Genomic DNA, 22597 nt, shown 5'->3' on the forward strand with positions numbered 1-22597 from the left:
ATGAGAGAATACTAGGAACAATTATATGCCAACAAATTAGACAACCTAGATAGAGTGTATGCATTCCTAGAATGGCATTACTGAGATTGACTCAAGAAAAAATAAAACATCTGAATAGTCCAATAGCAAGTAAAGAGATGTAATTAACAATCAAGAAACATCTCACAAAGAGCTCCAACTCAGATGACTTCACATTTGGTGATTCTACCAAATATACCAAATGCAAATTCTTTGCAAACTCTTTCAAAATAAAGAGGAGGCTGGGGTGCTTCCTAGTTCATCGTTTGAGGATGTTATTACTCTGTTAACCAAACCATACAAAGACATCATAGGAAAAGAAAATTACAGACCAGTATCCTTTATGAATATAGATGCAAAAAAAAATCCTCAACAAAATACTGGCAAACTGAGTCCAGCACCAGATCAGAAGGATTATACACTATGACCAACTAGGATTTATCCCAGGAATGCAAGGTTGGTTTAACAGCTGGAAATCAGTGTAACCATAATAATAGTAAAGGACAAAAACCACATTATCATCTCAATAGCTGCAGGAAAAGCATTTTAGATGGTAAAAACACTCAACAAACTAGGAATAGAAGGGAACTTCTCAATGTGATAAAGGCCATTGATGAAAACCCACAGCAGATGCCATACTTAGTGATAAAAAATTGAATTTTTCCCAAGATCAGGAACAGGACAAAGATGTCCTTTTATGTCACTTCTATTCAACATTGTACTGGAGCTTCTAGCTGGGGCAATTAGGCAAGAAAATGAAATAAAAGGCATCTAGGTTGGAAAAGAAGTAAAACAGTCTTTTTGCAGATGATGTGATCTTGTATATAGAACATCGTAAGGAATCCACTATAAAACAATTAAGAGCTGGGCTTCCCTGGTGGCACAGTGGTTGAGAATCTGCCTGCCAATGCAGGGGACATGGGTTCGAGCCCTGGTCTGGGAAGATCCCACATGCTGCGGAGCAACTAGGCCCATGAGCCACAACTACTGAGCCTGCGCGTCTGGAGCCTGTGCTCCGCAACAAGAGAGGCCGCGATAGTGAGAGGCCCGCGCACCGCAACTAGAGAAAGCCCTCACACAGAAATAAAGACCCAACACAGCCAAAAATAAATAAATAAATAAATAAACAAACAAACAAACAAATTTTTAAAAAGTATAGAAAACTTAGAATAAAGTTAACGAAGAAGTGTAAAACTTACATTCTGAAACTATACAACATCACTGAAATAAAGATCTAAATAAATAGACATCCTATGTACTTGGATCGAATGACCTAGTATTGTTAAGATGGCACTATTCCCCAAATTGATTCAACATACTCCCCATTAAAATCCCAGCTGTCTGTTCTGCAGAAGTTCACAAGCTGATCTTCATATTCGTATGGAAATACAATGGACCCTGAATAGTCAAAACAATCTTGAAAAGGAAGAACAAAGTTGGAGGACTTTAATAACTTATTACAAAGCTACAGTAATCAAGACAGTCTGGTACTGGCATAAAGGGTAGGGTAGACATACAGATCAGTGGAATAGAATGTAAGTCCAGAAGTAAATCCTTACATTTACAGTCAATTGATTTTCAACGAGAGTGCAAAGACAATTCAGTGAGGAATAGTCTTTTCAACAAATGGTGCTGGGACAAGTTGATATCCACATGCAAAAGAATGAATTTGGACCCTTTCCTCACTCATATATATAAATGAACTCAATCATAGACCAGAATGTAAGATCTGAAACAGTAAAACTCTTAGAAGAAAATGTAGATGCAAATCTTCATGACCTTAGATTAGGCAGTAGTTTCTTTTCTTTCTTTTTTATTGTGGTAAAATAGGCAGTGGTTCCTTAGGTATGACATATAAAACAAGCAACAACAGCAAAAAAACAGGCAAATTGGACTTTATTAAAATTTAGAACTTTATGTTTCAAATGATACCATCAAGAAAATGAAAGCACACCCTACAGAATGAGAGAAAATATTTGCAAATCATTTATCTGGTAAAGAACTTTTATCCAGAGTATATAAAAACTCATACAATCAACAATAAAGACAACCCAATTAAAAACATAAGCAAAGAATTTTTTGTTGTTGTTTTTTGCTTTTTGGCTGCGCCACGTGGCCTGTGGGATCTTAGTTCCCCGACCAGGGATTGAACCTGCACCCCCTGCATTGGAAGCGCAGAGTCTTAAACACTGGTCCACCAGGGAAGTCCCGCAAAGAATTTGATTAGACATTTCTCCAAAGAAGATGTCCAAATTGGCCAACAAGTCCATGAAAAGAAGCCCAACACCCAGAGTCATTAGGGAAATGCCCATCAGAGCCACAGTGAGATGCCGCTGCATACCCTCTTGGATGGCTATGATAAAAAAGATGGACCATAAGTATTGCTGAAGATGTAAAGAAATTGGAACCCTCATATAATGCTGTGGGAATATAAAATGGTGTAGCCACTTTGCAAAACAGTTTGGCAGTTCTTCAAAACCCTAAACATAGAGTTATACCCTGTATTCTAGTTAACACTCCTATTTGTATACCAAAGAAAATTGGAAACCTGTCCACACAAAACTTGTTCAGGAATGTTTATAGCATTATTCATACTAGCCAAAAAGTAGAAACATTCCAAATATCCATCAGCGGATAACTGTATGAACAAACTGTGGTACAGCTATTCAGTGGAATATTATTCAGCCATAAGAAGGAATGAAATACTGATCCATGCTATGAGATGGATAAACCTTGAAGATACTATGCTAAGTGAAAGAAGCCAGATGTGAAAGACACATATTTCATGACTCCATTTATATGAAGTGTCCAGAATAGGCAGATCCATTCCATCAGAAAGTAGATTACTGGTTTTCATGGGTTTGGGAGAGGGGGTTGGAGAGTGACCGCTAAAGGATGATAGGGGTTTCATTTTGTGGTGATAAAAATGTTCTGGAATTAAGTAGTGGTGACGGGTGCACAACTTTGTGAACATATTTAAAATTGCTGAATTACATACACTTTATTATTTTTTAACATCTTTATTGGCGTATAATTGCTTTACAATGGTGTGTTAGTTTCTGCTTTATAACAAAGTGAATCAGCTATACGTATACGTATATCCCCATATCCCCTCCCTCTTCATCTCCCTCCCACCCTCCCTATCCCACCCCTCCAGGTGGTCACAAAGCACCGAGCTGATCTCCCTGTGCTGTGCGGCTGCTTCCCACTAGCTATTTTACATTTGGTAGTGTATGTATGTCCATGCCACTCTGTCACTTTGTCCCAGCTTACCCTTCCCCCTCCCCGTGTCCTCAGGTCCATTCTCTACGTCTGCGTCTGAACCTAGGGGCAGTACATACACTTTAAAAGGGAGAATTTAATGATATGTGATATATATTTCAATAAAGCTGTTAGTAACAATTACTAAGGAGTCATTCAGGTTTAAGGATCTGTTTTCCATTGGTATAGTAAACAAACGGAAAAGAAAGCTGGTCACAGCTATGGAACTGTAAATGAAGCTCTCTGAAAAATACAACAGAAGTAAATGTTGCTAGCCTGAGTGGAAATTTAGGTCCCCTCTTTCTAGAGGAGCCGGCATATTGGTTAGTGTCTGTGATGAGCCTTGTTTCTCCAATAAGCTGGCTCCCTGCTGAGGTCTCCTGTTTTCACGTAAGACCTTTCCTTGGGAATCTGTAATCTATATTATTACTATTCTTTCCTGTCTGGGGTAACTGCCTTGGTAATGTAACAGCTTGGTATGCTGATGTTGACATTGGTCTTGTGTATATCATTGGGAGAAGAAAAGTCAGCAGTCAATAGGGAGGTGTCTTTGTTGTCAGTTAGTTTTGGTTTCACAGTTCTTGAATGAATAAGATGAATGTTAAATAACTGCTTTTCTCTTTTAAGACTTTTAAAAATGTCTCTTTTCTTCTTAGAAAATATGAAGAGTAGAGGAAATTATTAAGAAGTAGGAGGTAAGCTCTCAAACCTATTAGAGGCTACCTATTAATCTTTTACATACTTCATTTTTGTTCTTTTCTGTAATTTTTTTCACATGTGGGCTACATCATACTATATGTATATAAATGTCATACACTGTATATGCTATTTGTGTAACTATGTATATGCAATTTAATGCAGTTTCACATCCTTATTTGTTTAGTTAATTACTAATTTTATTGCAGGTATTTTATGTATTTTTTTTCCCACATAGACTTAAGCTTTACAGTTCTTTTGAAGAAGTTAAAAAGTGTTTTGGATTTTTAAAAGTTCCAGACAATTTTAAACACATAGAGAAGTGAAGAGAATGGTGTAACAAATTCTCATGTACCTATCAACATGCTTCAGCAGTTTTCAGCGTTATGTCCATCTTGTTTCATCTTTGAGGAGTAGAATAAAAATAGAAGCAATTCTTATTATTATAAACCTGCCATAGGAGAAGCAAAAATAAAATTAAAACTATGTTCTACTTTTATAGTTCACAAAGAAAAAAAAATCTGAAAAATTTTTAAGAAATTACTTCATTAAAATACTAGTGAAGGCAAGTAGTAACCATTATGAATGAATAATTTATCTGACACTTGTGCAGTGTATTTATTTTCTCCTATTATTTTTTTATAGTATGTATACAGTAATATGGAGCTGGTTTGTTTTTTTTTGGTACTTATTTGTGTTTTCCATTGTGTAGTTTTCTACCACATAATTTGTGGAAGTAACTAATCCACCAATCCCATCTTTTTGGGAATTTAAGACTTTCTTCTTGTTTTACACTTCACTGATAGTTATACATTATATTTCATAATACTGAAAGGGAGATTTTCCTCCATTATGAAATGGTAATGCCTGGTTTTTGAATAATACTTTTCTCTTTGTAATTATAAAAGTAACATATTTTCTATATTCATCATAGAAAAAATTTAGAAAATACAGAAAAGTACAAAGAAAAATCTGTAATCTTAGTACCAGAAATTAACCAATATTAATGATTTATTTCTATTCATATGACCTGCACTTTTAATACAGTGAACTTTCTTCTGTTACTCACTTTTGGGCATTTACATCATACATTATGGTTGGTTTTTTTGTCATGACTTCACTGTAGTTAATTATTATTCACACTGGGGTGGGTGATAGAGAGAAGAGGGAGTACAACTGATTTTTTTTCCCCTATTGCAGAATATTCTTGTGATAACTTGAGGAACTGCAGATTTTAATGATCTCTCCAAGGTAAATAATTGTATGTCCACCCAAAGTCTTGTGATTCTGCATTTCAAAGATGACGTATACAGAGCTCCCTGGAGACCACAGCACTGTTGGCCTTTGGTGCTGGAAGTTGACTGCTGGGCCTTGTCTGTGCTCAGTCTTTCTGGTCTGAGCCAGGCTTTCTGAGAATAAGAACTCTTTTTTAAAAAAAATATTTATTTATTTGGCTGTGTTAGGTCTTAGTTGTGGCACGAGGGATCTTCGTTGTGGTGTGCAGGATCTTTCGTTGTGTTGCGCAGGCTTCTTTCTAGCTGTGGCGTGCAGGCTCTAGAATGCACGGGCTCAGTGGTTACGGCCCGCAGGCTCTCTGGTTGTGGCACGTGGGCTGTAGAGTGCACGGGCTTAGTTGCTCTGCGGCATGTGGGATCTTAGTTCCCTGACCAGGGATAGAACCCGCATCCCCTGCATTGGAAGGCGGACTCTTAACCGCTGGACCACCAGGGAAGTCCCAAGAACTCTTTTTAGTGTTCAGCTTCACAGGGCTCTATGTAAGTGGAATTTCTGGTATCTGTTAATTGAGAAATATTTTCAAACTCAAAATAAGAATTAAGAAATACTTTTTACATTATTTTTGCATTTAAAGATTCATAATTGCATTGCATAAGTTTGAAAATATGGCTAGGAATACTTAGGTCATGGATAATGTGTGGCTTGTGTCTGCACTAATTCTCAGACAGACTTTTAAAAAAATTAATTAATTAATTAATTTTTGGCTGTGTTGGGTCTTTGTTGCTGTACAGGGGCTTTCTCTAGTTGCAGCAAGCGCGGGCTACTCTTCGTTGCGGTGCGCGGGCTTCTCATTGCGGTGACTTCTCTTGTTGGGGAGCACGGGCTCTAGGCGCGTGAGCTTCAATAGTTGTGGCACGCAGGCTCAGTAGTTGTAGCTCGCAGGCTCAGTAGTTGTGGCTCGCAGGCTCTAGAGCACAGGCTCAGTAGTTGTGGCACACGGGCTTAGTTGCTCCGCGGCATGTGGCATCTTCCCAGACCAGGGCTCAAACCCGTGTCCCCTGCACTGGCAGGCAGATTCTTAACCACTGCGCCACCAGGGAAGTCCCTCTCAGACAGCCTTTAATCACTCCACCCTCTCACCTCAGGGGCCGGGGTCAGTAGTGTTTGCAGGTTGGGAACCATTGCTCTGGCCTTTCCAAATGGCTTGTTTTCCCTTGAGCAGGCCGTAGTCTGTTCTTTTTTGTGTTTTGTCCATATGTATTTGCACATTCCTTTTATCTGAAATGTTTTTTTGCGTTTTTCGTACCCCCCCCATTCCTCCCACTCCCCAAGAACAAATTGAACTCTACTAATGACTGCCAATGACTGTTTTCTTCTGATTTTCAACTCAAGCAAACTTCATTCATTCAAAAACTATTTCTCGAGTGCCTTGTTTGTACAAGGCATGGTTGTAGGCATTAGGTGAACAAGATAAACAAGGCCCCCTCTTTCATAAGACTGACAGTCCTGTGGGAAAGTCAGACAGCAAATAGGTAAACAAACATGCGATAAATTACAACTGGTCATAAATGCTTTGAAGAGAACAGGGTGCAGTGACAAGGGACCGACCCCCTAGAGTGGTCTTTAAAGGGCTTGCTGAGGAGGTGACATTGAAGCTGAAGTGACAGCCAGGCCAGTGCAGGCATAAGGAGAATGTTTCAGGCATTAGGAACAGCAAGAGATAAGGCCCCGAAGTGGTAAAGAGTTTGGCACCGAAAAGAGGCCCGTGCCTGTGACTGGTGTTCAGAGATATTTGGCTCGGACATTCAAATTTGGGAGTCACCAGTTTTATAGAGATTTAAAAAATTCATGGAAATGGATGCTTATTATTTTGGGGTGAGCTTTGGGAGATGAGCAGAGATGGTTAAAGAAACTTGAGGCGGTGCAGCCAGAGAAGTAGCAGGAAGGCACGCTCGTTTGTGGGAAATTTTTCGGAAGGAAGGAGGGGTCAGTTTTGGGATGCCCCTGAGAGGTGGGGTTAGTGAAGTAGGTCTGCCAGCAGGGCCGTCACTGGTGCTCCTGACCAGGGCGGCTGCAGTGGAGGGGTGGCAGGGGGCCCGAGGGGAGGGCTGCAGGGTGAACAGGGAGTGCCTCCGTGCAGCTCACGGGTGTAGACGGCTGCTTACAGGGGCTCCACCGTCCCTGGTGTCGCTGATGGAAGGCCTGTGAGCTCCAGGGGCCTTGAGGAAGTCTCTCAGCTGCCGGGGGTGAGGCGATGGAGGGGAGCTTGCAGGTAGATGCTGGAGAGCAGGCAGCTGAAAAGTTGAGGGGGCCACCCCGGGTCGCTGGTGAACGTCCCAGTTGTCTCATCCTGCCTGCTTTATTGAGCGAGCAGCAGGTGAGCCGGTCAGGAGGGGGCGGCGGGGTCGGATAGATGGGCGTCTGCGGAGAAGACGGGAAAGCCCGTTGGGAGAGAAAGGCAAGCAGAGTTGCCGGAGAACGTGAGTTGGAAGGCTGCTGGTGGTGAAGGGCCTTCTGAAGTTTGAGATCAGTTTAAAACCAGCCTGGTTGGGTATGTGTGTCTTCTCCTCCGCATGGTCACCGCTGCAGGCCCGAGAAGGCAGCCGGTTCAGTGTGTCTGGTTCACCCAAGGTTCGGGATTACTAGGCAGTGACTGCCGAGAGAGAGACAGTGGAGGGTAGCTCCATGCTGTTGACACCCCCGTGGAATTTAATCCAGACTCAAAGGAAGGTGAGACTGGGAAGGAGTTTATGGAATCGACGAGGTTGAGGCAATGCACTTGAACAGAAGAGCTGGAGGGATGGGCATTTGTGGCGGGGAAGGAGGATGGCATGGCAGGGAGCTGAGGACCAGGCCGGGAGGGCTTGCTGGGGCCGAGAACAGGAGGCTACAGGAGATGAGAGGAGCTGGGGAAGGAGGCAGGGAGGCCGGAGGCCGCATCCGCAGTGGGTGAGGAGTGGGGGGAGTGACGCGTGACAGCCGGAGGGGGGGGCGGGTGCTGCATCTGCCTGGTGTGCGTGGCGGGGGCCCATCCTGAAGGGCCCGCTGAAGTCCCTCAGGCAGCCGCTTCCCCTTTCTCTGCCACTGTAGCGCCATCTACAGGCCCCCGGCTTAGGGCCTGTCCCAGTACCGCCACCACCGTCTGCTTTTCTGTCTCGTCCTCCTTCCAGGCAGTGACCTCCTGGAGGGCCTTGACCAAGTCTTACCTTCTGGGCTTCCCAGGAGTTAGCCTGGGACACTTGTCACACCGCTGGCCCAGGGTCTGTTCACTGAATGACTGTGTGGCTACCAGTGAGTGGGCTGTGGGATGGCCCAGGAGGAGAGAGAACCACTGCTGGCCGGGCACGCCGGGCGTCTTTAAAGGTTCACACCATATCGTAATTGTACAAGTGATTATAATGCAGAAAAATTGCCTTATTGATAGAAGCAACTGCTTTTGCCTAGTGTGGATTGGTTCTGCTCGTTTCTAGCTTTCGGGGTTGGCTTGTCATTATGATGCCTGCTTTCTACGTATTTTCCAGGGAAATTTTTGATGTGCTTATTGATTCACTGGTGCTGGTAATTTAAATTGTACTACTTGATGCTGTGATATGGAATATTATTTTATTAAAGCTTCCTGAGTGCTTTGTAATTTGATTTCTTGTTTCTTAATCCTCTACTTCTCATGCCCCATATAACTTTAACATTTTCATGTTTGAGTTATTAAGTACCCATGCTTTGAACTTTCAATGAGGCAGTAGTATATAGTATTACAGTATAACAAAAATAATACTAACTTTGGGGCCAGGCAGATCTGATTTTCAATTATCACCCGACAGTTATTAGCTTTAAAATCTTGGGCAGGGTTTTTTTTTTTTTTTTTTAATTTTTTTTAGCCTAGCCTTTCTAAGCTTCATTTCTTTATCTTCAAAGTGGGAGTAATGGGAATGCCCTGGCGGTCCAATGGTTAGGACTCGGCACATTCACTGCCATGGCCTGGGTTCAATCCCTGGTCGGGGAACTAAGATCCCGCAAGCTGCACGGCCAAAAAAAAAAAGTGGGAGTAATAATGCTTGCCCATCTCAGAGGTATCTCACTGTCTCTGTTGCCACACTTCTTCCCTCAACCATTCACAAGTTTCCACGTCCCTCACTTGCTTAGGCTTTTTCCCCCTATTAAGTGCCATAACTGATGTAGGACGTCCCGTCCATGTTTCGAGACAAAGCTTAAACTGAGCCTTGTCTGACTGGTTTTGACTTGGTCATTCCAGGCCTTCTTGATCCATCCCTTCTCTAAACAACTACAGTACTTACTCATAGCCCTTATTTGGCAGGTGCGGCACTCTATCTGTGAGGTCTGCTAGCTGTGTATCCTGTGTTTGTGGGTTTTTTTTTTTTTTTTTTTACTATTTATTTGTGTATTTGGCTGCACTGGATCTTAGTTGTGGCATGCGAGATCTTCGTTGCGGCACACGGGACCTTTTAGTCGTGGCATGTGGGATCTAGTTCCCCGACCAGGGATGGAACCCGGGCACCCTGCATTGGGAGCGTGGAGTCTTACCCACTGGGCCACCAGGGAAGTCCCTGTGTTTGTGCTGAATTCTCACATTGACAAGCTTTCTGTGAGTACGTATCTCTTGTTCTCTCCAAGTAAGTTGGAAGCGTTTTCAAGTCAAGTCATAGACTATAGTTATTTCTTTTGTATCTTCTGTAATGAGATGTGATATATGATAAATTGATGGGTAAATACAAGTAATCAAGATAATGGGCAAACAGAGGAGACAGATGTGTTTACCCCGTCCGTGTAGTCATCCTGCAGATGCCCACTACACATATGACTACATATGTGTCCGACTGACGCACATGGCTGCAGTATGTCGCGGCCCCTATTAACTGGTGGAGTCCGTTTCCTCACACTTTTGTTCTGGGCTGACCTCGCGGCTTGCTTTGACCCGTAGAATGTTGCAGAAGTGATTTGCACGTTCTGTGTCCTGGGCCTTGAGAGGCCTGGCCACTTCCCTTCGCCCTCTTGGAATGTTCCAACCACGTGTAATGAACCGCAGACTGTATTACTGAGTGGTTAGAGGTCACGTGTGGCAAGAGGTCCAGCCAACAGCCAGCACCAGTGCCTCAGACATGTGGGTGATGCCACTGTAGACTCTTCAGCTGCAGTCAGGCCGGCAGGTGACAGCAGCTGCCTGAGTGATCCCAGGCAAGATCAGCAGAAGGACCTGCCAGCTGAGCCCAGCCAGTCTGTACACTTAGGAGAAATAGTAACTCATTGCTGTTTTCGGTCACGAGTGAAAATGGTCCTACCTTGAACTTGTCTTAGGGAGAAGCCTGTAGTAGATGCAGAGAAGATCAGAGCTCACAGCTGGTTCTGTTCTCTGCCCCTGTCCTCGGCACTCATCTGTGGTTGTGGCCCGAGTGCCACAGAGTAGGGACCGTAAGTAAGGGATCGAGAGAGGATCTCTTTATTATTATTTATTTATTTATTTTAATGTAAAGTACTTTTTATTTTATTTTTCTTTTGGCCACGCCACGCGGCATGTGGGATCCTATTTCCCCGACCAGGGATCGAACCCGGGCCCCCTGCCTGGGAAGCGCAGAGTCTTAACCACTGGCCCTCCAGGGAAGTCCTGGAGCTTTTTTTTTTTTTTTTTTTTTTTTAAAGGAATTCCTTTATTTTTTAATTATTTATTTATTTATTTTTATTTTTGGCCGCATTGGGTCTTCGTTTCTGCGCAAGGGCTTTTCTCTAGTTGTGGCAAGCGGGGGCCACTCCTCATCGCGGTGCGCAGGCCTCTCACCATCGCGGCCTCTCTCGTTGAGGAGCACGAGCTCCAGACGCGCAGGCTCAGTAATTGTGGCTCACGGGCCTAGCCACTCCGCGGCATGTGGGATCCTCCCAGACCAGGGCTCGAACCCGTGTGCCCTGCATCGGCAGGCGGACTCTCAACCACTGCGCCACCAGGGAAGCCCCTGGAGCTATTTTTAAAAAATGCCCTGTGCAAGCCCTTCCCACCCTTAATCTTACTTAATGAATGTGGAGCCAGTATTCTTCCCATTGCCACTCAGGAAGTGGCAGAGTCAAGACTGGAGGCTGTCTCACATGTGTACATTACATCAGGCTGTCCTGCTGTGTGTTTCTTCATTCTTGTTGAACCTGGTATTTTTAAACTTTTTCCTGTTGGCCTGCAGCAGAGTTGGGCTGCTTCTTGTGATGTAATTGTGAATGCTTAGGAAACTCTCCCTGGAGGGTACAGAGGGGAGCACACATATGCTTATTTGCTTGGGTAGCTAAAAATATCTCTGCAAGGAGGTACAGGAAGCTAGTGACAGTCTTCACTTTTAGGTGGGGAAACGCAGTGGCCGGGGGACAGGAGTGGGAGGGAGGTCTTGTACTTTTGTGCAGGAGGGGATCATCCGTTACTTCTTTTTTTAAATTAAGGAGAAAGAGAGAGAGAGAGAACAGAGAGGACCAGTTTGCTTAATGCGTGAGGGCTTCTCGTATCTCATTCTGTGGGTTTCCTCCATAAGGAGTTTGTGACCTACTTCTGAGGGTGCTAATAAGCCTTTACTGCGTAATTACCGTCAAGAAGCATATACTTATTTGTTAGAAATCTTATAGAATTCCAATTGAAGAGGAAGTTTTTATATAATATGTATTTTAAAAATCACAGGAAAGAGACTTGAATGTGGAGGGCTCCTTCCTCTCCCGGGAGTGGAGACTTTGCTCTCTTGCCTGTTGCTTCCCAGCTAAGCATGAAGTCTGACCTTCTTTCCCTGAGTCAGAGCAGAACTAGGCCAGACTTGTAGTAACAAGGATTTGAAGGTGGGGAAGGGAAACTTATGGCCATGCAACCTTAGACAATGACTTACCTTAGCCTCAGTTTCTTCCTCTGTAAAATAGGGATGTTAATATCACTTTGTAGAGTGGGTTGGAGAATTAGAGGTAGTCTGTATAAATCGTCTAGCGCAGAGCCTGACACCTCATGTGGGTGCTCCAAAGCGGTATCGTCATCATCGTTACTGCGTAGTGTCTGTTGAAGGAATAAAGGATATGAGATTCTTTTCACTGGGAATGAAAGACAGATGTTTAGGGGAAGAAGGAGTGTATCAGTTATCTACTGGTGTGTAACAAAGTACCACAAATCTCGTGGCTTAAAACAACAGTGAACTGTTTCTTATCCTTCTGTGGTTTGACCTGGTGGTTTTCGTCTCCTCAGATGTATTTGTGTAGCCGCAGTCAGAGGATGACTGGAGAGGCTGAGTGGTCCCCCCGTGGACTCACATGTCTGGCAGGTGCTGCCGGCTGTTTTTGAAGCATGTTGGTTCCCCTCTAATGGCCTCTCGTGTTCAGGAGGCTAGACCAGCTTTCTGACAGCGCAGCAGTCACGCAAGCTCCAGCGTCAGACCTCTGCTCGCTCCTGCAGTCTCTGATTTCCCACTGGCCAAAGCAAGGCTCAGACCAATCCCAGGGTCACTGTCGGGGGGATGAGACCCCACCTCCCCTCGGTGGGGGAGGAGTAACAAAGCATCTGTGGCCCTTTTTAATCTGTCACAAGCTTGACCTTATTAGATCTCCTTCTTGGGCTAAAATTGGGCCCAGAAAGGAAAAGGTTCTGTTGGTTTCTCCACTTTTCCTATATCACTGAACCCTTCATTAGTCTGACATAGGAGCTCATTAGGGAACTGGGGATATTTTGTTTGGACTAAAAGTTGGAGTGAAGGGTAATAGCTCCTTTTCTGTATTTGAAGATCTTTCTTGGGAAGGAGGGACTAGTTTCAGGGTGTGGAAATGACTGGAAAGCGCGTATTTCCTCCATTTAAGGAAGGATTGCCACGTGAGACAGCGAGTCTTCTTGATTGGAAGTAAAGCAGAAGATGGGTAATCAAGTGCCAGGGACTTTGCAGGAGGGTTTTCCTCATTGAATGACTTGGCTTGTTTCTCATTCTAGAACTCGGAGAGAGCATTGTGCTTTTTTGCTGTGGGTAGGAATGGGGTAGGGGTGATGATAGGAAGGGAGAGAGTCCCTGTGCTCAGACTGGAAGAGTTACCCTGCACCGGATTTTACCCTTACTTGATTTATAAGGTCAGCTCTACCTGCTGAACCCCTGAGAGTCGGCATCTACTGTCGGCGTGAAGAACGTTTCTGTTTGGTACAGTGTCGGGGGGATGCTGCATCTTGAAGACAGGTTTTCTGTGCGTCTTCTTGGGTTAGAATGGAAGGAATTGAGAGAAGAAATTGCAACAAATAAATGTGTACAATTGTTCCAGCAGCTGTAGATTAGATGGTCGGCCTGTCTAATTTGTCTAATGAAAATGATTTTGGTACTTTCCCCATATCATGTGTTTTGCACTACCCCAGGCGTGATTTTGAGGTCTCCTGATTTTGTAACAAAACACCCAGCCCAGTTGGTGCTATTGTCAGTGGAGAACGCTTTGTCAATAGAATGTGATCAGAATGTGAGCCTGTTTCCTTTTCTCCCTCCATCACTCTCTTTGGAGGAAGAGGCAGGGACCACTACCTACTCACCCTGTTGTAAAGCTGCTGAGCAAGAAGTTTGGTGTAGGTGCTGCCTTTGGCTGTGGTTAGTGTTACCGGGCTGGCCAGTTTGGTCAGTGGTGTTTCTGTGGAGCCTGCCTCACTTCCAGCACTTGGGTTTTTAGAAAACTGAGAGTGAGACAGTAAGCTACAGTACCTACAGGATTCAGACACAGAGTGGTGTTAGGTTTTTGGTGGGAAGCAAAACTTAAGCTACAAATAAACCTTCCAGCTGAAGCAGATGATTGCTCTCCTGACTGGTGCATTTACAAACTGGAAAATTGTGAAAAACCTCAACCCACCAACTGTGAAGCTCATTGGCTCTTCGCTTTGGGCTTCAGTGTTCTTCCTGATAAAAATAATAATTATTTTATTCGGATATGGTTGCCAAGCGTTCATGCGTCTCACTCCACTTGCGCTTACAAACGATGCTGCATCGTGAACTGCTTTGTCTTTGATTGAATGTTTCCGAGCGCTGGAGAGTTTTGTTACCTGTGCTGATGGGTCGTTCTCTTCTCTAACTTTTCAGGATGGACTGCTGAATTATGAAGTATTCCAGACCCAGGAGGAGAACATCACTCTGCCACTCACTCCCTTCTCCCCTACTAGTTATTTAAATTGGACTTTTAATATCCTACCAGCTGCTCTTCAGACACACATGGTGCATTGTTGCCATTCCCCAGATCGCATCTCTGAAACACAGGCTCCTAGTAACCTTCAGCAAACAAAGAGGCCGCGTCCCGGGGGCGCTTGCGGGGAGGGTGTCACCCCGACTGCCCTCTAGCTTCGGCTGCTCTGCACTGGGATTCCACCATGGAGCCTCGCATGGAGGCCTGCCTGGCACAGGTGCTGCAGAAGGATGTGGGGAAGCGACTGCAGGTTGGCCAAGAACTGATAGACTATTTCTCAGACAAGCAGAAGTCTGCCGACCTTGAGCATGACCAGACCACATTAGACAAACTCGTGGACGGACTCGCGACCTTCTGGGTGAACTCCAGCAATTACAAGGTAAGCCATGCGCTGGAAGACGCTCTTCTAGGTGGCCGGGCAGCCGTGGGGGATCAGAATGGGTCCTAGAAGAATCCTTCGTGAGCCGTCAGCATGATCCCTTGCTTTCCAGTAAGAGCAAGTAGAGTTTTCTTTGATTTTTGTTGGAGCTCAGAAAACCCCTTGTCCTTTAGCGCACTGAGAGAAGGCCAAGTGACCGGATGAAGAGAGGCTTTTATGTGGGAGAGGTTGCAAGCATTTGCAGCCTTGAAGTTGAAGTGACTATCGCGTCTAGCAGTGAGTGGCCCTTCGTGAATAGCAAGTGGCTTCACCGATTTTCTCTGGGGGTGGAATTGGCAGTAGGATGTGGGCATTTTACCTGCGGGTCCCTGTTTTGAAGTCGGCCCAGGTACCCAGCCAAGGGCCCTCCAGTGACCTGTGTGTAAAGGCCTGGAGGATATCCTTCAGGTTCCAAAGATCAAGGCTCTTCAGGTGCCCTTGACGGGTGGGAGGGGCCAGGCGGGGTCCCATGACCCGACTGAGTTGTGAAGGTTGATCCGTGTTGCCATTCGAGGACTAAGTTTTCATGAATGAAAACTGGGCTGGGCTCAAAGTGCTGAAGAGGTGTCCTTTCCCCCCCTCGCCCTCCCCACCTTTAGTTTGTTAAGAAGGTGGCCCCTTTGGGTCCGGTTGAGGTGGAAGACAGCGTGGCACATGTGCTAATAGGTGCTATAGACATTATAGACAATCGGGCTTCCAGAAACTGAACCTTTTGCGATTTTTCATTGAACCAGTCTTCTGACATGGATTCGGACTTGGAAAGGGTGCTTACAGGATTTCTTTGTTTGCTCTAGTATAGACTGTTTTCCAATTACATTAAACCTTGATCTTATCTAAGAGTCAGCAGGCTTTAGACTTGTTACCTCGGGCCCTAATAGTTCACTTACAACTCCACATAAAATTTACCCTAATAGTCTTTGAAAGCCGAGCTTAAATTTCCTGTTTCATTCATCTGTTTATTCATTTAGCTGGAATTAGCTGAAATTAACAAGTGCTGGCGCTGGATGGTGGGAGCGTTACAGAGGGGAGGGTGATAGAGACTATCTAGTCCTGCATTTTTGAGGTCTGGGAAGTCTCCTTGTCTGTGTGTGAATCACGGCTCCACGAACCTTTCTGTGTGCAAATCAGGATGCTTCTGGCTCAGAGTAACTGAACGCTGACGTAGTTGACTTAAAGTTATCTATCGTAAGGAGATTGAGTAATTTCCATTAAGTCTGCATAGTTAACGCAGTGGCCAGGGAAGAAGAATGTCTGCTTGTGTCTTTTACTTGGGAGGAAACCTTCTCTGAAGCTCCCCAGCAGACTTTTTTACATCGCATTGGCCAGAATGGCTTTGCGCGCCCACCATAGTATCACTGGAAATGGACAGGTGTCCACGGTGGCCTTCAGCCATCACGCTCAACCTCCGGGTCCTACAAAGGGGTTCAGCCTCCCCTGAGCGAAGTGTGTGGCCGTGTGGAAGAGGTGGGGTACTCGGGTGGTATCAGACTCCTGATAGGAAGGAGGAGGTGAGGGATAGGAGTATCAGTCAGTATTAAGACTTGGTTCCTGTCTTCAAGGAGCTCGTAGTCTGGGGGGCGGGGTGGGGAGTGGGCATGAATAAATAAGGGAATGGTTCCAGTCAGTGTCGAGTGTGCAGTAATAGAGATGCACAGAATTTGGTGGGAAGACAGAAGAAGAAAGTAGTAACGTTGTCTAGAGGAACCCAGAGGTTTGAAGAACTGGGTCTTTTTTTCGTAATAGGAATTGCAGAGTCACAAAGGAGTGAAAGATTAAGACTTGACCCTTTGTGAAGTAGTTTCTAAGAAAGACAGCTCAGTGGGAAGGAAAGCAGGAAGATGGGGTTTGCTGCTGACTCGCGTGCCGTCATGGACAAGTCACTTTACCTGTCTGTGCAGGGCAAGTGTTTGACTACATCTTCTCTCAGGGCCCTCCAGCTCTGATGTCTTGTGTGACTTCATAGCGATGGCTTTGGAGTCAAGGCCGTGTCTTGTGGTTCTGATCTGACCCAGTGCTGAGCACCCCCCTGGTCTCTAAGGTCTCTAAGTATGGTGACTGGGCCTTGTTCACACCTGGAGCCTAGAGCCTGGAACATAGCAGGTGCTCAGTGAATCCTGGTTACCTGTGTGAACTCAGGAACTTAGGCGTACTCTCGGCAAGTGTTCCTGGTTGCTTTACTGAAATCTGGAAACGTATCTTTTAGGGACCCATACCTGTTTTTTTCCTTTATCATAGAGCAAGATTTCTCATTCAGAGCCTGAAGTACACTTTAAGTTTTATTCGAAGGGATTCACTTTGTATTAAATAGTTCTCTGAAGCTTGGCTTCTTGAAATTTTTTCTTTTCAAATTCAGGACTAAAAAGATAAGAGAGGAAAAGGGAAGTACTTTTGGCCTTCCAAAACAGTAGTGCTTGGGTATTGTTATTCCTTTTCCTAGCAGGGAATGTAGATGAATGCAAGCACAAGATATTATTTAAAAAAAATAGTTGGCTGAAGCTTGAATCACTTTATTACCTTTGAGTATTTCTTAACATGGTAGACAAATTTGTACCTGGTTTTGATTAAAGTTTAATAGCTATAATTTCTTGCTTATTTACTGTATGTATGCATTTAGTATCTCATTTAATCTTCTTAACACCCCTGCAAGGTAGATGGTGGTATCCTAATTTTATACATGAGGTCACTGAAATTACTGAGAATTACGAGGTAATTTCTACTTGTGATTATGGAACTGGGATTTAAATGTAGGTCTCTCTGGGGACCTCCCTGGTGGTCCAGTGGTTAAGACTCCATGCTTGCACTGCAGGAGGAGTGGGTTTGATCCCTGGTTGGGGAACTGAGATCCCACACACAGCGTAGCGTGGCCAAGTAAATAAATAAACAAGTAATAAAAAAATGTAGGTCTGTCTGATTTCCTAGCCAGTGTTCCTTTCAGAAGAATAGAGGTCAGCAAACTTGAAGAATAGAGGTAAACATATTAGGCGTGGTGGGCCCTGTGGTCTCCTTGTAAATATTTAACTAGTTTGGGCCATTATGATGCAAAAGCAGCCCCAGAGAATGTGTTCATGAATGGGTGTGGCTGTGTTCCAGCAAGACTTAATGTCCGGGAGCAGGTGGAAGGTCAGTTGGTCCCTTGGACCGTAGTTTGCCAACCCCGGCACTAGCTAGAACATTGAGCACCTACTGTGTGTAAATGCTTCTCCTTCACTGGTGGGAACCATTCGTGATTCAACTGGGGGAAGAGTGAGCCTTATAATTTGCACATAAGTTAGCAATAGGGGAGCATTCATTTAGGTTAAATAGAACGCAGTTTGCTTTTGGAGCATTTTAGCTCTCTTGTGCAGACTCATTTTAGGGTCAGTATGCGTTCTGCTAGCCTATCGCTGGTTATCTAGTGTGAGCTGGCTGTGATCACGGGTGCCTCTCTGCACGGGGTGCTGAATTGAATCTCAGAGACAGAGTGTTGAGTGAAGTAGAAAAGAGTAACTTTATTGCTTTGCCAGGCAGAGGGGGATACAGCAGGCTCCTGCCCTCGAAAACTAAGTGTCCCTTGAGGCGGCACCAGGACCCTGCCCCCGCCCCAAGGCTGCACTGTGGTTTCTTGGCTGCTCCTCCCGTGTCTCTGCATCCCCTCCCTTCCCTGATTAGCAGCCGTTGGAATCTGCCCTTTGGGACTCAGGGAAGGTCATGGAGGCTGAAAGGAAGGGCTCCCCGCGCCCAGGAGCCCCTACAGGGTCCTGCTCAGTTTCAGCTTTGGACTTTGTTGGATCACCTTGGGGAGTGAGTAATTGGTTCTTTAAATAATGTCCTCATACAGGCGGCACACCCTGGGACTACACTGTGGGGCGCCTTTCACCACCCCACCCCACCCCGTTGCTGGAAGAGCTTTGTAAGTCTTCGATGTCACAGTGACCATGGGAGACACGGAGGAGATGGGAGACTTCTTCTTGATTATGGGGCTTCTTTTCTAGATTAGTCTGACATTAAAAATAAAAATAACAACGAAAAAGTTGAATATGGCTGCCCTCATTGATCTGGTCTCCTCTTGCTGTTTTTCCTGAATAAAACTCAAAGAAAGAGGAAGATGGTGGAGTAGATTCCTGATGTACCTCCAGCCACTTTTCTGGTCTCCCCCGGCCCCTTTAGGTGAGAAGGGATGAAGGTAAGAGTGAGCTCACCTGGGGAGGCCACCTGGGCCATGGCAGTTGGAGGGAATTGAGGGAGCCTTTCCCAGCTCTCCCAGGTCATCTGAGCAACTTGTATTGAGCCCAACAGCGCAGTGCGTGCAGCCTGGCGGGTTCTCACAGGGCAGGAACGTGCGCGTCTAGCGGGCTGATCGGAACAGAGCATCCCAGTGGGGACCAGGTGCTTTTGTGAATATATTCCTGCAGTCCCTTCTCTGCAGTTACAAGTTCCCCAAATCTCTGAAAACCTAGTGTTCTTCATTTTTCATTTGATCTGAAGTGAACCGATATGAGACTACTTATGGTCCTTATTTACCTGCTTAGGGCATGTTGTGCTGCAGAAACATTCACGTTTGATGGTGGGTGCTGGGCCAGGTTCTGTTCAAGGGGTATCTATCTATCCATCTGTTCCTGCCTGTCTGTCTATCTGTCTGTCTAAAACTGTGTGCAGCATTTTACCTTTCTACAACGTGAAAATTCCGTGTTGCAGAACACATTTGGCCTCCAGAGTTTTGGATAAGTGACTGTGGACTTGTATTTAATATTGTAGAATAATAATAATGACCCACGGTTATGGGACATTTCCTATGTAGCTAAAGATGTGTTCATTTTAACTGATTAGTACCATATGAAGTAGATATTGTCATCCTCATTTTACAGATGAGGACATTGACATGCACATAAATCAGGTAACTTGTTTAAGGCGACAGAGCTAGTAATTAAGGTTTCTGGGACTTGAACCCAGGTGTTCACACAATGGCTGAAGTACATTAAGCACTTATCCTGTGCGGGTACTGCCCTGGGGGTGGGTATACCGTGGGCAGAAGACAGGCCCGGTCCCTTCCCTCAGTGTCCGGCCAGTGCTGGGCAATCTTGCTCTGTCTAAATCTAATATATGTGGACTCCAGCCCTGTGCACTGTTGTCTCAGGGCCCAGGCCGTGCTGACTTGTATTTGAAATTTGTAGGTTCCCTAACTGAGGGCTTCCTTCCTCCCCGCCCTAATGGTCTTCATGGTGTAAAGGGGGGACAGGTAAGGCAGATGAGAGGGCAGGGCACAGTGTAGGGTAGGGAATAATCAACTGTTAAACTGCATCGTAGGAGCGTCTGTAAATGCCGTAGTGCCCACAAGCAGACTGCAGAAGGTTTAGTCTCTCCTTAGCTGCTTTACGGGGCGCAGTGTGACCCCTGCCCCAGATCAAGTGCCCTTTATGGCTGGAGGGGCAGGTGCTGACGGATACCTGGAGGCTCCTCTGTTTCCCTTGCCTATCTCTAGAACCTTGGCTTCCATTGAGGCTTTTATTTTCCCCCTTTGTCCTTGAGAGGAGAGCCACAAAAGATGATTGGATTCAGATTAAGTGACTTCCGCTTCTTTTCTTGGCTGTCGGCTTGGTGCTGCCGTAGCGTGAGGCCTTCCAGAGGCTGTTCATTCTTCCCAGGTTTCCCTTGCAGCACTGTCCTGTGGGTTGCAAGAGGTGAATTTTTCTGGGTGTAGTTTAAAAAGACAGGTGCCTCTCGTAAGTAGGAAAGCTACAGTGAGCAGTACTAAGCAAAAGCAAAAAAAAAAAAAAAAAATCCAGGAAAAATTATTTCAAGAAAATTTATGCAGCTTGTCAAATAAAAATGGTGTCCTTAATGTATGTGATTAATGGCATTTCTTCCTGAATGTGTGTTTATGTATATGCAAGGGCAGCAAAGTGTATTTGGAAATAATTCAGGTTGGAGTATGAGCAGTCTGGATTCCTGTCCTGGCTCTGCCACTTAGACCTTTGAGCAGGTCACTCTACTCATCTGTGAAAGGGGTCTGATGATACCTGGTACATAGCATTGTTATAAGGGTCCAGTGAGCCAGTGTACGAAGGTTCCAGGACTGCTTGGTAGCAGCACGTGGTCAGTAAAAGAAGCAGATGAAGATTTGTAGTTATTGGGCCCAATGATAACAAGATCTGTAGAAAGTGAACTTTTATGTGGGACTGAGTTTGTGTGCCTTTCTGTAGCCCTTGTCAGCCTGTGCCCTGGAGCAGAGGCCTGGCTCTTTTGTAATACAGTAAGAATCCTTGAACCCTGCACTGTTGATAACAAAGGCTCTGAGCAGAGCAGCCGCTGGCTGGGAATTCTGAGGGTGAGTTTAAAACCTACTGGCAAAGGCAGCCCACTGATCGAGGACCCCTGTTTTTGGAGGGTTTCACTTGTTCTTTTTAATACTTTGCCTGGTTTCAGAAAGCTAAAATTGAAATAAGGATACATATGATAAAAGAAGTCATAAATTGGATGTCAAAGCAAAAAGGAAAAGAAACAGCTGAGGTGAGAACATGGAGATGACAATGAGGCTGATGTTTACGAATGGCTCACATTTATGAGGCACTCGTGTGCGGGGTCCCTGAAGCGCTTGGCGGTCATTGCCTCCTGTAATTGTGAGGCAGGTACCCCGTGATAAGCCCTGGGATTGGTCCCGTTCTACAGCCGGGAAAAGAGCAGTGAAGCAACTTGCCCAGGGTTATATAACTAGAAAGTTATTTTAATCTGGACAGTCTGACCTTCGAGCCCACATCTGCATCCATGCAGTACGGCTTCCTTTATAACATTGCGACAATATTTATAGCATACTTATCAGAGCAAAAGAGTGTAAGGACATAGCCCACAGCTACCGGTGATGACTTTAGGAGGCCGGGTCCTGAGTGAGAGATACGCAACTCATTTTGTACTTTAATAAAAAACCAAAATTATTTAAGATCAGTGTATTTAAAACAGTTCTTTGGCTGGTCCTAATAGAATCATGACAGTATATACTTTTTAAAGTTTTTATTTTGGAAAATACTCAGACCTATAGGGAAGTTTCACAAAACAATGCAAAGAAGCATTATTTACTATAGCCAAGATATGGAAGCAGCCTAAGTGTCCATCAATCGATGAATGGACAAAAAAGATGTGGTGTATATACACACACACACGCACACGCACATACACACAATGGAATATTATTCCGCCATGAAAAAGAATGAAATAATGCCATTTGTGACATGGTTGGACCTTGCGGACATTATGCTAAGTGAACTAAGTCAGACAGGAAAAGACACACCCTGTATGATCTTATATGTGGAATCTAAACAAAACAGGACACAAACAAAGCTCACAGGTGGTTGGTTGCCACAGGCAGGGGTCGGGCGTTGGGCGAGATGGACGGAGGCTCAAAAGGCACGGACTCGCAGCTCCAAATTTAGTCCTGGGGGTAACATGCAGCGGGTATCGCGTAGTCGAAAGTTGGTGAGAGAGCAAATCTTACAAGTTCCCATCACAAAAGAAACTTCCTGTAACTGTGTATGGTGATGGACGTTAACTAGACTTATTGTGACAATCATTTTGCAACATGTACAGATATTGAATCATTATGTTGTACACCTGAAACTAATGTCATTATACCTCACAAAACAAATAAATAAACCCAAAGCCAACATACCAGTGCAAAAAATTTCCATGTGTTTCATTCAGACCCCAGTGGCAATACTTCACCACTTGTTTTATCTTCTCTGTATGTGCGTTTTATTATCATTTGTGAGTTGTAAGACACGTGCTCCATTTCTCCTAAATATTAATATTTCCTAAAAACATGGGCGTTCACTTACATAGTCT

General features: G+C 44.8%; 1 protein-coding gene across 2 annotated transcripts in view; it reads left to right on the forward strand.

The window, feature by feature from the left end:
• Positions 1-22597, forward strand: part of CLASP1 (cytoplasmic linker associated protein 1) — a 264971-nt gene that overhangs the window by 20143 nt on the left and 222231 nt on the right. For both annotated transcript variants that reach the window (XM_057550862.1, XM_057550863.1), the window contains 3 exons: positions 3936-3974; positions 5176-5226; positions 14268-14746. In XM_057550862.1, coding sequence (XP_057406845.1) covers positions 14552-14746 — 195 coding nt within the window. In that variant the 5' untranslated portion in view covers positions 3936-3974; positions 5176-5226; positions 14268-14551. The remainder of the gene's footprint in view (positions 1-3935; positions 3975-5175; positions 5227-14267; positions 14747-22597) is intronic.

Source organism: Balaenoptera acutorostrata, chromosome 8 (genome assembly GCF_949987535.1).
Source record: "Balaenoptera acutorostrata chromosome 8, mBalAcu1.1, whole genome shotgun sequence".
In the NCBI taxonomy this organism is placed as follows: domain Eukaryota; kingdom Metazoa; phylum Chordata; class Mammalia; order Artiodactyla; family Balaenopteridae; genus Balaenoptera; species Balaenoptera acutorostrata.